Consider the following 15,803-nt stretch of genomic DNA (forward strand, 5'->3'; position numbering starts at 1 on the left):
AAAAAACAATTCCTTTTATTATTGTTATTCACCAAGTTAGTTTAGCAGCGCTCAATCTCCATGCATGGTATTAAGTTTTGATGGCATGAATGTTTCTCCCAAGATCAAAATAAAAATGGTCTGTATATTTTTTTGAAAAATTGCAGGTCTCTGCACGAAACGTAGCCTCGTGTTGTTAAATGCACAGCCGTGGAGAAGGGACGGGAGATTAATGCTGGTTATAGTTGTGGGCCATATGCACTCCAGATTTGGTATGAACAGTAACAAACCCAACTGTGGAGAGTTATTACTTGCTTATATGGATTCTTATATACTTCTTCTGTTTAAGCCCCAACATCTTTATCAAGCTAAAGATTCAAATCTATTCAAATCTAATCACAAATACTACAATTGGCCATGGTCGATCTTAATTAGCTCGAGCTACAGTATCTCCTAATTCCACAAAGGTCATAGGTCGAATCCACTCTGATATTATTTGTAGCATCTCAGAATTTTATCCAAAATGGTTAGGCGGAAAGAATTCTTTAGATTTTTTAGTCATGTATAAGTATCTAATTTTTTTTATAAATAATCAACATAAAATTAAATATATGCTAGCACAGGTCATCATATAAATCATCCCCTATTGAGGGCATGTTTAAGAAATTACAGCCGACCTTAAAGGTAGGTTCACGTGGGCGGCGGCGGCGACCACGACGACGACACCGATAATAAAAAAAAAGAGAGAGAAAGAGAGAGAGAGAAACCCCAAAGCGCAACAAATGCATATACTAGATGGAAACAAAATAAACATAATAAACAAAGGTAGAAAGAAATAAAGAGTTTTTTTTTTTCCTTTTCTCAACGATGCCCGGGCTAAAGGAATATACGAATTAACTATGTTAACGATTATTAATAATTTAGAAGGTAAAAAAAAAGCTTTTTTATTCAGTTTTACGCAAAACAAATATTTTCTTCATAAAAAACACTAAAAGGATAACTATAGCCTGATTTATATAATATTCTCTCAAACAAATTCTGACTTGATAATTTCTATAAATAACTTAGTCCACCTACCATGAATGTGGATCATATCCCAACTCCAAGCCTTATATTATTCCGCCTAATCTGCGCCGAGAACAGTCATATCTACCATACATTTACCCGTGATGTGCATGAACCAAAAAAGTAAATAAAATTGGATGAGGAGGAGGAGAAGGATATGCTGAAGATTTGTGAAAATGTAAATTTCTAGGAGGTAAGACCCAGCCCTCAACGTTTCTACTAGCAAAGGAAGACCCAAGGTATTAAATTTTGCAAATGGATTTTTTTTTTTTTTAGTACAAGTCAATGGACTTATTTATAGCATCTGAAAAGAAGTATGAGATGGTAAATTATAACTTCTTGAGAAATACAAAACCACCATAATCATGCTATATTTTTTTTTTTTTTGACAAGTGTTCAGCATATTTTAAGAATAATAACTACTCCTCAAGCAAATGGAAGACTAAGGAGCCTCAGGAAAGTGCGCAAAGGTCATCAAAAGGTCATGTCACCAGTTTCGTCAGTAGGAGGGTATACAAGTAATGGAATCCACAAATAATGGTTCTGCTTGCGATCAAGTGGCTATGAAGGATGGTCTTGGGACTTAATCAGAGATTAAATGCACAACGAGGACGGTCCATGCATCCTCGGCCACACGGCTTTGATTGAGACTTCACAGGATTGTTCTTATGGTTTACTCACACCGGTCAGTCTTCTTCAATACTACTGTACTTAATTCAGGCTTAGTAGACCAAAAATTAATAATTAGCAGGCAATTAGAGCGGCTAAAATAATCCTTGGATCCTGCTTATATAAATGCACAAGATCTCTTCCATATTCCTTAGCTCAACTCTCTCTCTCTCTCTATCTCTCTGTGTGCGTCTGGAGCAAAATGGGTGCACTTGACTACGTCTCGGACTTGTTCAGTTTCACAAAAACAAGAAGAGCATTGAAAAGGAAAAAAAGAAAGCCGCTGCAGGTGAGAAGAGCAACGTCGAGACCATAAACAACCCTTCATATCCCTCTCTCTTTTTGTTTTTAGAGCACGCGAAGAGAAAGGAGTTCTCTTTTCCTCTGCATGACACATCTCAGTAAGAAGCTAAACAGCTTTATCTGGTTTTTTTGGTGTCTATCAGACCGTGCAGATCAAGGTAAAGATGGACTGCGACGGCTGCGAAAGGAGAGTGAAGCATGCTGTTGAATCGCTGAAAGGTAACAACACTCCTCTCTCTCTCTCTCTCTCTCTCTCTCTCTCTCTCGCTGTGTGTGTGTGTGTGTGCACGACGCGTGTTTGCGAATCATGTTTTTTTTTTTTGCTAAGGTGTGAATCATGTTGCTCAATACGATATTTGAGTGAGGTTAGAGCGAACAAATAATATAGATAAGATTTAATGGTTTCTTCAAGTTAACTGAAAGGTATCCAAAATTAGTCATGAGTACTGGATTCTGGAAAATGGAGGAGGGTTACATCTTTCGCGTGAAAGAAAAATTCACCTTCGTTCGCGCGAATCCACTGTTGGATTACCCACTGTACAGCTCTCATGGCACTCCAAATCCAATTATTCATTCATCTACACAAATCTCAAAGTGACCAGTGATGATCCAGTGATGGATCCAGGTGAAGGAAGGTGAATCCTTCCTTCCTTCATGCCAAAGATACAACCCCGATCCCTGAAAAGTGGTAGTTTTGTTTTATATATATATATATATATATAACCCTAATGGACACTACTTACGTTTTATATTTTTAAAGAAGATGTCTCCGAAGAAACAAGAACAAACTCAGTAAGGTGGTGAAACTCCTCTGCGACTGTGAGCAATACCGACTGACAGGGAAAGATGAGGGGAAAAAAAAACACTACTTTAGAAGAAGGATCATTTATTTATTCCTTAGCAAGCTTATCCATATGGTTAAATTAACAGTGATTGCGCGATGTTTCCTGGAACTCGATACAAAACCAAGAATAAGTCAGCAGTTGGAGTTTCTTATTTTCTTCTTACGTTGTCTCTGTCAGTAATTTATTTGTTAGTCTCCTAGCAACCGATAAGAAGAGAGATGGCCTAATGACGTCCAACAGGTGGAGCAAGTTGCAGTTTGATAAGTTCATTCGTGTACCAAACTAAGTTATCCTTGAAAAAAAAAAAAAAAAAAAAAAAAAAAAAAAAAAAAAAAAGTAGAGAACAGGATAAAAGATGTATTACTCTTATAAAAAGAACAATCTCATCACTAACGCCTGTTTGGGGAAGCTTTTGGAGGGCCAAAAAGTACTTTCTGACGCTCCAAAAGTACTTTTGGATAAAAAAATATGTTTGGTAAAGATTTTGAAAGCTGTTTTAGCTTTTCTAGAAAGCTAAAAACAGTTTTTTAGGAGAAACTCAATTTTGGAGCTTTCCGAAAAAGCTGTTTGGAGCTTTGTTGGAAAGCTATTTTTTTGACCAAAATACCCATAATAAAATATAATAATTACATATTTTATCCATTTATAAATTTAAAAATTTGCTGGAGCCCTAACAAACAACCTTGCCCATAGATCAGACTCGCTTCCGTGCAAGAAAAATAAATTCTTGTTTCCTATTATTGTATTATACTATAAATATAATATAATATAATATTATAATATAATTAATATGTTATGTTAAATAATTTAATATTATGTTATACTATGAAAAATGAATATATGCTAATAATTGTACCTTTGTTATTATATTATACTATAAATATAATATAATATAATATTATATCATAATATATTGATATGTTATGTAAAATAATTTAATATTATATTAAATAATTATCCAATAGTATACAATGTTATAGTACTATATTATAATAATATTATATTACATTATAGTAATATTATATTATATCATATATTTATGTATTAATACATGTTATATTTTATTATGCTCTGTTGTATAATCTATGCAATGTTCTTTACGGTCATTCTGTAATACTAAAAATATTTTTTTAATTTATTTACCAAAAATGCTACAATACTCTAAAATATAATTACTAAATAGTAAATAATTTTTTATAAAAATTTTATGACAAAAAATCCTCCTCCTAGAAGTCCTACTGCAAATAACTTTTCAAACAGGACCTAAATCAGGTCATGAAGAGTGCTTTCAGGTGCTGCTGGGCAAGACAGCTGTTGAAGGGTCATAATTTCTGATTTAAGCACAAGACTGACGTGCGCATGGTCTTTATTAGGTGTGACATCGGTGGACGTGAACCGAAAGCAAAGCAGGGTGACGGTCAGCGGCCACGTCGAGCCGAACAAGGTCCTCAAGAAGGTGAAGAGCACAGGAAAGGTGGCAGAATTCTGGCCCTACGTCCCTTACCACTTGGTCGCCTACCCTTATGTTGCTGGGGCCTATGACAAGAAGGCACCATCCGGCTTCGTGCGCAATGTGCCTCAGGCACAACCTATTCCGAATGCAACCGACGTGAAATACATGGCTCTCTTCAGCGACGACAACCCCAATGCATGCTCCATCATGTGAAGGAGCTCAAACTTCTTGGCGAACTCCTTAATGAAGAAAAGACACTGCACTGGAAGATAACGATCGAGTTTTAATTAAGACGTAGCTCATGTCACCATGTCTTAGAGTGCTAATTATGACTAATTAATCTAGTCTTACTCTTCTGTCCGTTGCTTCCTTTGTAAATGCACCAGAGGTAGCTTTTGAGGGTATGCAAGACATAATAGCATAATCTATATTTTCTTTTAGCAAGGTATTGGCATAATTCAATAATTAGATTACTGAAGTTTGAATTTTTATATTGATCACTATCATATTACCCATGTTTAAAGAAAGTGAAGGGACTCGAAAGAGAGTATATTGGCGGCGAGCTTAGTGCCACATTGGCAACCAGGAAAAGCGATATTTACGAGTTTTAAATTGATGAAGGACTGGCTATTTCTCATTGTTAAAGAGGAGCAGTAATTGTAAGGATAAATAAAAGTAATTATCATCCTTGCATATATACGTCCAAGGCACTCTAGTTTTTTCCTCACATTTAAGAATGAGATGGAACCAAAAAAAAAAGAAGATTGTACTGACAACATTACTGACCCATGCTTTAGATTATTATAGAATTATAAAGTGTGAAGAAACTTTAAGTGGTGTTTGTCACGCCGCTTCCTCATTAGTAGTAACCCTGTTTTCGCCTTCGAAGGTTTGCTGTTTCGATAAGAAGACTCTCCCCTATCTGCTGTAATTCAATAAACGTGCACATGCAAAAGAGAATTACATGCAAAACACTGACATTTGAGAGCATAATTTCAGTTTTTGTATAGGGTCATTGATAAATTGCTCGAACTATTTGGCAGGCCTACAGACCAAATTGCAAGTGGCCAATAAGCCTTAGCTCTTTATCATCCCTCTCCATTTGAGGAGACACGAAGTTCGACCATTGAAAGTGGCACCACTAGCGGATGCCTCTGCACACTTCTTGTTGCTTGCATGAGAGAAAATGAAGAGGGAAACCCTCACTTAGCACAAAAGATTAGTGATCATTAACGAGCAGAAACTTTCTGAAAGGCTAGCAAACTCGTGAATTTGATTAATTACTACGCAATATATATTTGTCTAAATTTGGGTTCTTGAATTAGGAAAGAACGAGGCATTTGATCAAGGATGATAGCAATATAAATGCAACTAATTAAGTAGTTTTTGGAAAATAAAGCAATATCATGTGAAGGCCAAGTCAACTTGGGGTAAGAGACCTTCATTTAACCCTTAGCTCAAACCCTATTTATCTAATTAGGTCAAGAAGAATAAACCTTCGTATCAAACCCATTTGCTTTATATAGTGTGTCATGGATTCATTTGTCACTCACATCTTAAAAAATGATACAAAATATGGCCAAGAAGAGGGAGTCTGAGTTGGGCTTCAGTAGGAGAGGACATAAATTGAAGGTCAGGAGAAAATGGGATACATCCTAAACAAGCTGCCAGCTTCAATTTTTGTGATGATCTTTTCTCTTAACCATGAATTCTCGGTGGTCTTTCTAATCACCCAAACCAAGTATTAATTACTCGATTAGTCCATGGCCCATTGCATTCCTATCAATATACCAAGGTTTTTGAGATAAAGAGTTAGTATCTTGCAATAAACAACGGATTTTCATGATTTGTCAACGATCGGGGGTGGATTATTTATTGAATAAGTTACATGATGTCGAAACCAGCAGTCTAAATAAACGTAGACTTTTGGAGAAATCAGGTCTGATTTGATCTGCCTCTCCAAACCATCACTTTGCTTGCTTCTTAGCTTCTTCACACACACAAAAAAAAGGCAGTTTGGCTATTATCCAACAGTTTTTAGCCCATGATCAAGCATTCCATCATCTTTTTCTTTCTACTTTCTTTCCTATTTTTCATTTGTTTTCGATTCATTTGGCCCACATTCATTTCAGATGCAACGTTGAATAGGAGGAAGAGGAGAGAAAGACAGAGGAAGAAGAGAGAGTGATTGCAGAAGGGAAGATTAGCTCCTTTGTTCATTAATCAAACAGTGTCATCATAGCCCACCTTTATATAGATGAAGGTGGCTTATGTACAGCTAATATACAGTCAATAATACAGCTAGTATACAGCTACTAAGACAAGACAAGTCCTGTACAGCTATACTGAGACAGGACAAGTCATATATGCAGCTAACATGCAAGACACTAGTGATTAGAACTTTAGATTGGGAGTGGAAGGTTAGAATCAACTAATCTCCATACAAAATTATATAGAGCCTAGAACTTTATAAAAAGAGACAATGTGATGAAATTTACCTTTTAATTTATCATTTAATCCAAATTGTGGTTTCGTCAGATTATATACTGCAACCCCTGACATGATATGTTAGTATTATTTTCTTATATTATTAAATTTGGTCCTTCTAATTTTTCTTGAGCATCATGGAGCTTTAACCATTAACATACTTCACATGCAAGAAAGTCCAGCAAAAATTGTGTTACAAGAAATCACTTCAAGGAAAAATGTAAGATAGAAAAAAACTGAAACTGCCTCCTTTATTATCATAGCAAGTTCAACTTAGGCATACATTCAAGCTCTGTAAGGTAGTCACTTCAGCTAACCTAATGATAACTACAAAGCGGCAAGTAGAAAATAAACATGACTCAAGCCACTACCTAGTTCTTCCCCTTGAGCATCTCTCTGAACCAATAAGCTGACATCTTAGGGTACCGCTTTAGGGTTCTAAAGTCGACATAGACTATCCCGAATCTTGATGTGTAACCTAATTTCCATTCGAAGTTATCAAGCAAAGACCAAGCAAAGTAACCAATTACGTTTGCCCCATCGTCGATTGCCTTCTTGAGCTCGGTTATATAGCTTTTGTAGTAATTGATTCTCGTCGTGTCATGCAAACCTTTTGGCAGAGTCATGTTACCAGGATCATCCATTCCTGACATCATGATCATCATCAAGTGAGGAACTTAGCCCAGATTACAGGGGTAAATTAAGGGGGTAAAGAAAGGAAAAGAAAGAAATGGTTTTGAGTATTTGATACCATTTTCAGATAGGATCATAGTTGGGTTGCGATAGTGCTCCTTAACATAGCTCACTGCTTTGTACATCCCCCATGGTACAATGTAAAGCCAATCAGAATATGCCTGCAAATTTTGTTGCAGTTTTTTTCTCATTCAGTACAGCCAGTTTATCTTGTTTAAAGCAAATAAAGTGAGTCAAAACCATTGAAGTTACAATTTTTTGGAATAGAAGGTTAGGTAAACTTTTGCCTCTAAGACTGTCATAATATCATCGATCAAGAACTAACATCGAAGATACGAAAATATTACGTACCCGTGGTCCAATAGGCACACCATTGCGTGCATCTGCAGAATTCAGGAGAAATCACAGGAGTTTAATTAGGAGTCATATAATGCTATGTCATGGTTTTATCATCCCAAAGGAAGTTAAGGACTCACAAGCAAATACGACGTGCCAATCGTTCGCATAACGAGTGGGCTTTTGCGGCTCAGACAGATGTGAATCATACATGTAGTAGGCAGTGTATTGGTTGATGCCCACATAATCTATAGAGCCATTCACCATCTTAACCTCTTCCACTGTGAATTTTGGAAGCCTCTCTTTAACAATGTTCTGCATTGTCTTTGGGTACTCGCCATATATGATAGGGTGAAGAAACCTGCAAAGTAGGTGAGATGGAGATCGAATTTTTGCTAGAGTAATGAATGTTTCATTCCTTTGCAATGTTTCGATAATTACCATCCCAGATGGAAGTCCCTTGCTCTTTGAGCTGCTGCATGGTCATCTTTCGAATCGGTCAGAGGCTCATACCAAACAAAATCCAGGAGAATTCCAATCCTGCCTTTCTGTTCAGCCTGGCATGCATGATTACATTGGGAATCATTAATCTTTGCATCACAACATGTTAATAGCAAAAAGCATCTAAGAGAATCCAATCCTGACTTGCTGTTTAGCCTCTCAAATATTATTATCTTGAAACGCCTGAAATTTTTGTCTGTCCAGTACAAAATTGCCTTACGAGTCTTCTGAAACTAATGACATGGATTTAATAGGCTTTACGCTTTCTCTTTGAGTGTGGTCGTGCATCGATAGGACATGCTCATGCAAATTAGTTGTTGTGATTAATGGCCATGCATGCACATGACTTTTGGTGTAGAGGACAGGATATAATTAAGAAGGCAACAACACCAGTTCATGTAAAGAAGCAGTCCATCACAGTTCTCAGGATATATATATATATATATATGGTGGAAACATGGGAATTGGAGTTGCTTACCTGATACTTCTCACGGTACCTCTTAACAGCAGCAGCATGAGACAGGATGAGATTATGGGCAACAATATAAGGCTCGGTAGCAGAATTCCCACCGGCCGAACAGTTTGTGCATCTTCCTGGGGCAAATTTGCCATCATCATATCCAAGAGCTGCCACCACCCTTGGCTCATTGAAAGTGAACCAATTCTTCACTCTATCACCAAATATCTTGAAACAAAAGTCAGCATAGTCTGCATATGCCTCCCTGCATGTTATGAGCCAATGATCAAGCTCCAGATGAATTGGTTTTTTTAAAAAAAAATTATTGTGAGAAATAATCAAAAGACAGGAGATTTTGCTGCACTGGTAACCTTTCCTGTTGAGGATGAATCTTATGGACTTGGAAAATCCCAAATTCTGAAGCAAACATTTTCAGTGACTTGGGTGCAAGATGACAAGGTGTAACTTTTCTTTCTTTCTTTCTTTCTTTCTTTCTTTTTTAAATAGATAAAGAGTAAGTGGAAGCATGTATCAATACGTGAATAGATTCTATGTATGCACATGTTTGGATGTTGTCTGAAAAAAAACTGAGAGGTTGTTGTCCTTTAAAGATCATCCAAGGCTTTAAAGCTGCGTGGTCTTTAAAAGGAAGGCTTTGAAGCTGTGATAATTACAGATTCATTTCAATGAAAACTTAGAGACTAGAAATGGCCATGGGCTGAGCCATGTTTGGGGCCTAATTTCAATACTCAGGCCGAGCAAAATTTCATGGAGCGAAAAGTTTTTGGCAAACCTTTGGCTAAGCCGAGCTCACCCTGAAAACCCGAAATTATTTATACTAAAGAAAAGAATATTAGGACAATTAACTGCAAACTAAATAACATCAGCCCATAAACTCTCTCTCTCTCTCTCTCTCTCTCTGTGTGTGTGTGTGTGTCCAAAGAACTTCGAGTACGTACCCTGTTCTCATGCAAATTAAATCCTTTTTGTTAAGAAAAATAAAGTATCAATTTTAGTTTGGAAATTTTTGTTATAAAAGCAAATGATTGTGACAAATCTAAGAAGTACCTAGAGTATTAAACACCAAATATTGACTCGATGATCTTGAGCCAAACTTAGGTACAGAAAAAGTCAAATTCTAAATAGACCCGGCCTGAAACTTGATTAAAATTAAATAAAATTTAGGCCCGAGACCTGCCCGTGATCAGCTCTACTCCATAACTAATAGAGTGAGGGTGCCGTTCTGCATGAAGAGTAAAGCTTGAGCATGAAAGTCCACGAAAAAAAAAGAGCAGGCATCGACATGCAAAAGATATTCAGTGAAGAAGCAGAGCTTAAAAATCATAAACTTACACAATTTTTGAGCTTAACCATCCATTGTACTGCTTCTCAAGTGCTTCTGGGAGGTCGTAGTGATAGAGATTTGCATAGGGTGTGATACCTAAAAAATCATAGAAACATAAGATTAGTAATTATGATCAATCCATGGACTCGAGAAGCAGAGACGGCTTCTGGCTGGGACACGAAGCTTACCTTTCTTTAGCATGTAGTTAATCAATCTATTGTAATATGCCACACCTTTCCAATTTACCTTCCCAACTCCATCTACATTCATAGCAAAGTAAAACAAAAAATAATCGAGTAAATTTTCTAAACATGAGAATCCATTTATTAAGATCAATCAGTGTCATCAAAATCTCGATTACTTGGAAATATCCTGGACCACGAGATCGAGAAGCGATATGCATCAAAATTCATCTTCTTCATGATTTCCACGTCCTCCTGCACCATCAGTGCAACGTTTAATGCAAATCTTATAAAAAAAAAAATCCAATTCTGATGACCAAACCTCAGCCCAGCCTTCACTGAGTCAACCCAGTGAAAATGATTGGACAAAGAGATACCCCGGAGTTTTATTATTCCAATAATTTTCTCTTTTTTCTCTCTTATTACTTTTTTTGCTTAGGATGGAATTATTACTTACCTTGTAGCGATGGTATTCGTCTACTGAAACGTCCGCTGTGGCATTATTTGCAATCTCCCCTGTTTCAGTTAATATAAATTCGGGGGAGTGAGAGTTGACTCAGAAATCCAGCTAGATTTTGATAAGCCGGAAGAAGAAGATTCGAAATGGTAAAAGGTACGGACGGTTGGGATTTAATTACTTTACCTGGGATCTTGACAAAGACATCCCAGATGCTGGGGCCACGCCCGTCTTTGAGCGCCATGCCCTCCACCTGGTACGCGGACGCCGCCGTCCCGAAGACGAACCCGGCCGGGAAAGCCTCCCGGCTCAGCCCGCCCGTGTCGAATCGGACCCTCGACGGCGTCTTGGTGGTGCCCGCATCCGCGGCGGCGGAGCACCGGACGACTGCTAGAATAAAGAAGAGTAGTAGGAGAGGAAAAGGCCTCATATCTAAAACTGCATGCGGAAGAAACATGGACTTGATTTGAGTAGCCTCGAGTGAGCGTGGCGGAGAATTTATAGAGGCGAAGTGGAGTTGGATAGGATCGAGAGTCACAGAACGAGAGGCGTAAGACGCGGTCGGAGAGCGGCTCGGCCACCTTTCGGCAGCCGTTACGGCTCTCCACTTTTCTGATGACGATGATGAGAGGATGAAGCACAGTTTTCGGTGGGTACTAACTGCTTCCTGGTTTTCATCTTGTGTTGCTATTTTTATGTGATTAGGGTGAACGGTACCCAATAAGGAGGAAGATTATTATTTATAAAAAAAGAAAATTTATTGAAAAGAGGAGAAAAAAGCCAATGGAGGATGGATTGAACTCATGAAGTCGGATTTGGTGGACTCGTGGGAAGGAAGCAGGGTCGATAAATACTATGAGTTGGTGTTATTTTTCTGTTTTTTTTTGTGTGCGCGCGCGCGAATACATCCCAGACTCCCAGTGCATGAGTTCGAGAGAGCTGGCTGACGAAGAGGTGAAGGAATTATAAAGTTTGGACAACTCAAGGGAAAATTGTTATGGTCGGCTACTTAGCAGCCAGGCGGCCACTCGGCCATAACTGTTTATTCTCACCGGTGCAAGATTGTTAGAAGAGTAATTTTTTTAACACACGGTCTGTATGCATATATGTACATACTTACATGTCCATGCAATAAGCTGGGTATTTTATACAGGGTCGTGTCGGGTATAAAAATCTCCAACTCGATCCGATCTTATTTAAAAGTTTCAATGAGTTTTACTTTGATTCTACGTCCAACTTGGTAAGCCATACCTTTATAGATAATATTTATATATTATCGGATAAGTAACTAAAAATAATTTTTGACCAATAATGATGATACAGACAGCAAGGATTTCTTTTTTCTTTATTATAATGGAATAATAATGTCTTTAAAATCTTTTATTAACTCATTTATTTGAATAAAATCTTAGTGTTACGTACGGCGGCTATTACCATAGCATGAGACGTCGAAGGGGAACGTTGGAGCGCATGGCACGGATTTCAAAATCCTTTTGTATGATGCTTTCAGGAGTGCAGCGTGACGCGGATGAGATGCACTGCGCCGGTAATTTACCTAATTTCGCTTCGCTCACCGGCGTGGATCAGATCAACGGTGGCTATGGATCAGATCAATGGCGAGTTGTGGATCAGATCGATGGACTTTTCCTCCGTAACGGAATCCGCATCATGCGGTAGAGATTTTCGTCCGCTTATGCGGAGAAGCGGGATGGCATCGGCTGGCGGTTGGATCGTTTTCTCTCTCCTATGCACCGCCCATGGACCACCCTCCACGTGGTGGGGCTCAAGCATTCGCTCCTGCCGTAGTGCACCAAGATAAGGCCTAGAAAAAAAAGAGCATATATGATCGATGGGGTATACCACCATATTATATACATGTTGATGTATGATGTAGAATAAAATTTCTTTACGACCACGTATTTGACTCTAATACTTAGCCTTTTTTTTTTCCTCTCTTTGATATTTTGCTCCCGTGGTAGTGCACAAAAATAAGGCCTAAAAGAATGAGCACTTATGATTGATGCAGCGCACACATCCATATCATATACATGATGATGTATGATGTAGAATATAATTTTTCTACAACCGTGAATTTGTTTGATTCTCCATGTAATACCCATCCTTTTTTCCCATCTCTCTTTCATAAATAATTTTCTCTTTCCTATGCGCTGCCCATATCACATAGGCCACCCTCCACGTGGCGGCGCACAAGCATTCGCTCACGTGGTAGTGCACAAAAATAAGGCCTAAAAAAAAAATAAGCACTTATGATTGATATAGTGCACACATCCATATCATATATACATGATGATGTATAATGTAGAATATAATTTTCCTACTACCACCAATTTGTCTCGTTCTCTAGATAATACCTACCCTTTTTTCTTTTCTTTTCCTCTCTCTTTGATAAATAATTTTCTCTCTCCTATGCACCGCCTATATCACATAGGCCACCCTTTATGTGGGGTCGAAGCACAAGCATTCGCTCCTGTAATAGTGCACCAAAATAAGGCCTACAAAAAAATTGAACACATATGATTGATGCGATGCACCGCCGTATCATATATACGATGATGTATGATATAGAATATAATTTCTCTGCAACCACCAATTTGTCTTGATCTCTAGGTAATTCCCAGCCTCTTTTTTTTTTTCCTCTCTCTCTTTGATAAATGATATCATGCATTTGAGGACAAGGACTCGGATAACATTCCATCTTTTATTCTTTGAACCGAGAGGAGTCGGGCATTCTGTATGGCCCGGTCCACGTTGCCCTAGTTTAGCTCCTTTGGCCATTTCCAAGGTGCTGTTTTGATCCCATGTGAAATGTATGCAGCATATCTACGTAGCCTAATACAAACCAAAAAAAGACAGCAATAAATGGTATGCTTCGAGGACTAGGGACGGATCTGGCTCCTTGTGATGTATTATCATATTGTACATGATCGACTGGTATCATACTATGTGCAGTGCATGTGATTAGTTCGGAAGAATTGAAACATTATATGAATGGCTGTGATACCATCTCGACCAGTTTGAGTTAGCTTATTCTCCTAGTTAAGCCATCATGTAATATAGATTAGTCTGTTCACTTTTTAAAGTTTCATTTCTCCCAAATTTTGTCTAAATCCAAATTTTGAATGTAGGGCAAGGATTCTTCAAATATAAATTCTATTTCTCAATAGAATTTCTTCTCTTTCTTTAGGGTTTTGAGAGGTGTCATTTTTCGGACGAACAAAGCGTATCTGCAGTCATAATTAATTGAACCCAAAAGTAAATTCTATTTTCGGTAAAGGAATCTGATTATTTTTTTAAAAAAATAACAATTTCAATAAACACTAATGGAAACATCAAGTGAATTTTAACTAGTCCTTGTGTACCACCTACTAAAAGTCGATGGCAAGAATTTTGGAATGAAAGCAGCCACCCATGACATTCTCATCTAGTTTGCCGACAATAATCTTAATATGATGTTTGAATGTAGGACCAGGATTGTGCAAAATATCAAGTCTATCACTTTTTTTTGTTGGATCCCTCTCCTTCTCGAAAGGTATCCTCCTTGTGTGGACAAAGAGAATTTGATTCATAATTGATTTAGTCCGGATAGTTTCTATTATCGATCGAGGAGTATGGATAATTTCTTTACAACAATAATCTTAACAAATGCTAGTGATAGTAGTAAGTGTATTCCAACGGGCTATTACGATCCACCTACTAACAGTCAACAATAAGAGCCTTTCAGGCCATTCATATCTACCGAGAGGTGAACAGTGCAGCTGACTAAGTTGTTTTCTGTACGGCTTATCACTCCAAGATTTTCTCTGGAAGAACCATCTTTTTTTTTTCTAATTTTGTTGGCTGCATCACACCTGAAGTGCCATTGTACCAAAAAAAAAAACAAGAGCCTTGGTATGAACTAAGAGTGCTAAACCTTTTTTGTGGGTAATATCTCTATAAAAATGATATTAATATCTTATGAAATGCCAATGACAATTTCAGCAGATCCTAACTTGCCATTTTGGTCCACCTATATGAATCAATGACAAGAGACAAGAGGATGAACTGAGAGTCGTTCACTCTTCTCTAGCTGGTGACCTTTGGAGGAGCCTTTAAAGTAACTCATTCACCATAGACGTAATCTACTGAAGATTTGTAAGGCAAGCCTTGGAATCAAACCTATAATACATTTCCATTCAAATCACCCAAAGTGAAGGCTTGCCAGCTCAAACTTTTACTGAAACTTCACATTACCAGCCATATGAGAATTCTTCACAGATAGCAACCATTTCCAAACTTTGTTACCAGATTGGGTCTGATTGGGCTTGATAAATCGTGATAGTTTAACATCAGCTGCTACGTAGGTCAAGAAATTCTACTATATAATTGGGTACCAAACAATAAGCATGGCTTCCATCAAAGTTGGAAACGTCAATTGAATGCTGTGTCATATAAACAAGAGTTGGGCTGCATTGAGCCTTCGGTGAGAGCTCCATCTTATATTTAGACTCGGACGACGCCATGCTAAAGCCCATAAATGAACCAAGTTGGCGATGGCCCAATCAGAACGAAAGCTATGGGCCTGACTCCCCATGTATGTAGAGCTTATGACTCATTATCAATGATGACCTCGGAAACGCCATTTACAACTTAAAGGAGTTTTCTTATTATAATTTTGCTCGATGTTTAGAGCGAGGCCAAGGAAGCAGGGTCCAGCTACATTGTTTTCAAGTGGCTCAAAAATTTAATTTGCAGTGTTCATCTGGTACATAAAAATGATCTTTCCATTTCAATCCAGAGAGACCAGAAACTACATTTAACCAGATCAATTGAACAGGCAAGAATAAGAAGAAAAGGGGCAGAAAATACAAGTAAGTCAAAAATGTATGGATCATCACCATAATTCCCTTAAGGGGATAATTCCCTGATGTCATTTTGAATTTCGTTAGTTTTCTTCGAACATTTCATTATAGCTTAATTGGACTTGAAATTAGATTAACATTCTCGGTCCAATTAGATTTATGTTGGCACCTA

At 37.7% G+C, this 15,803-nt stretch overlaps 2 protein-coding genes across 2 annotated transcripts; one reads left to right on the forward strand and one right to left on the reverse strand.

Moving 5' to 3' along the window:
* Positions 1–1,864: 1,864 nt before the first annotated feature.
* On the forward strand, positions 1,865–4,758 carry LOC103721562 (heavy metal-associated isoprenylated plant protein 22-like). The gene is made up of 3 exons (XM_017846292.3): positions 1,865–2,002; positions 2,160–2,235; positions 4,235–4,758. The coding sequence occupies exons 1-3, from the start codon at positions 1,916–1,918 to the stop codon at positions 4,525–4,527; spliced, it is 456 nt and encodes a 151-aa protein (XP_017701781.2). The 5' UTR covers positions 1,865–1,915; the 3' UTR covers positions 4,528–4,758.
* Positions 4,759–7,022: 2,264 nt separating this feature from the next.
* On the reverse strand, positions 7,023–11,226 carry LOC103721564 (beta-glucosidase 1-like). Its single transcript, XM_008811831.3, has 11 exons — positions 10,959–11,226; positions 10,773–10,831; positions 10,495–10,570; positions 10,322–10,393; positions 10,142–10,229; positions 8,810–9,053; positions 8,272–8,387; positions 7,971–8,191; positions 7,846–7,877; positions 7,553–7,655; positions 7,023–7,447 (listed from the first exon to the last, which is right to left on the reverse strand). The coding sequence occupies exons 1-11, from the start codon at positions 11,200–11,202 to the stop codon at positions 7,173–7,175; spliced, it is 1,530 nt and encodes a 509-aa protein (XP_008810053.1). The 5' UTR covers positions 11,203–11,226; the 3' UTR covers positions 7,023–7,172.
* Positions 11,227–15,803: the final 4,577 nt, after the last annotated feature.

The sequence above is a fragment of the Phoenix dactylifera genome, chromosome 4 (genome assembly GCF_009389715.1).
Source record: "Phoenix dactylifera cultivar Barhee BC4 chromosome 4, palm_55x_up_171113_PBpolish2nd_filt_p, whole genome shotgun sequence".
NCBI lineage: Eukaryota > Viridiplantae > Streptophyta > Magnoliopsida > Arecales > Arecaceae > Phoenix > Phoenix dactylifera.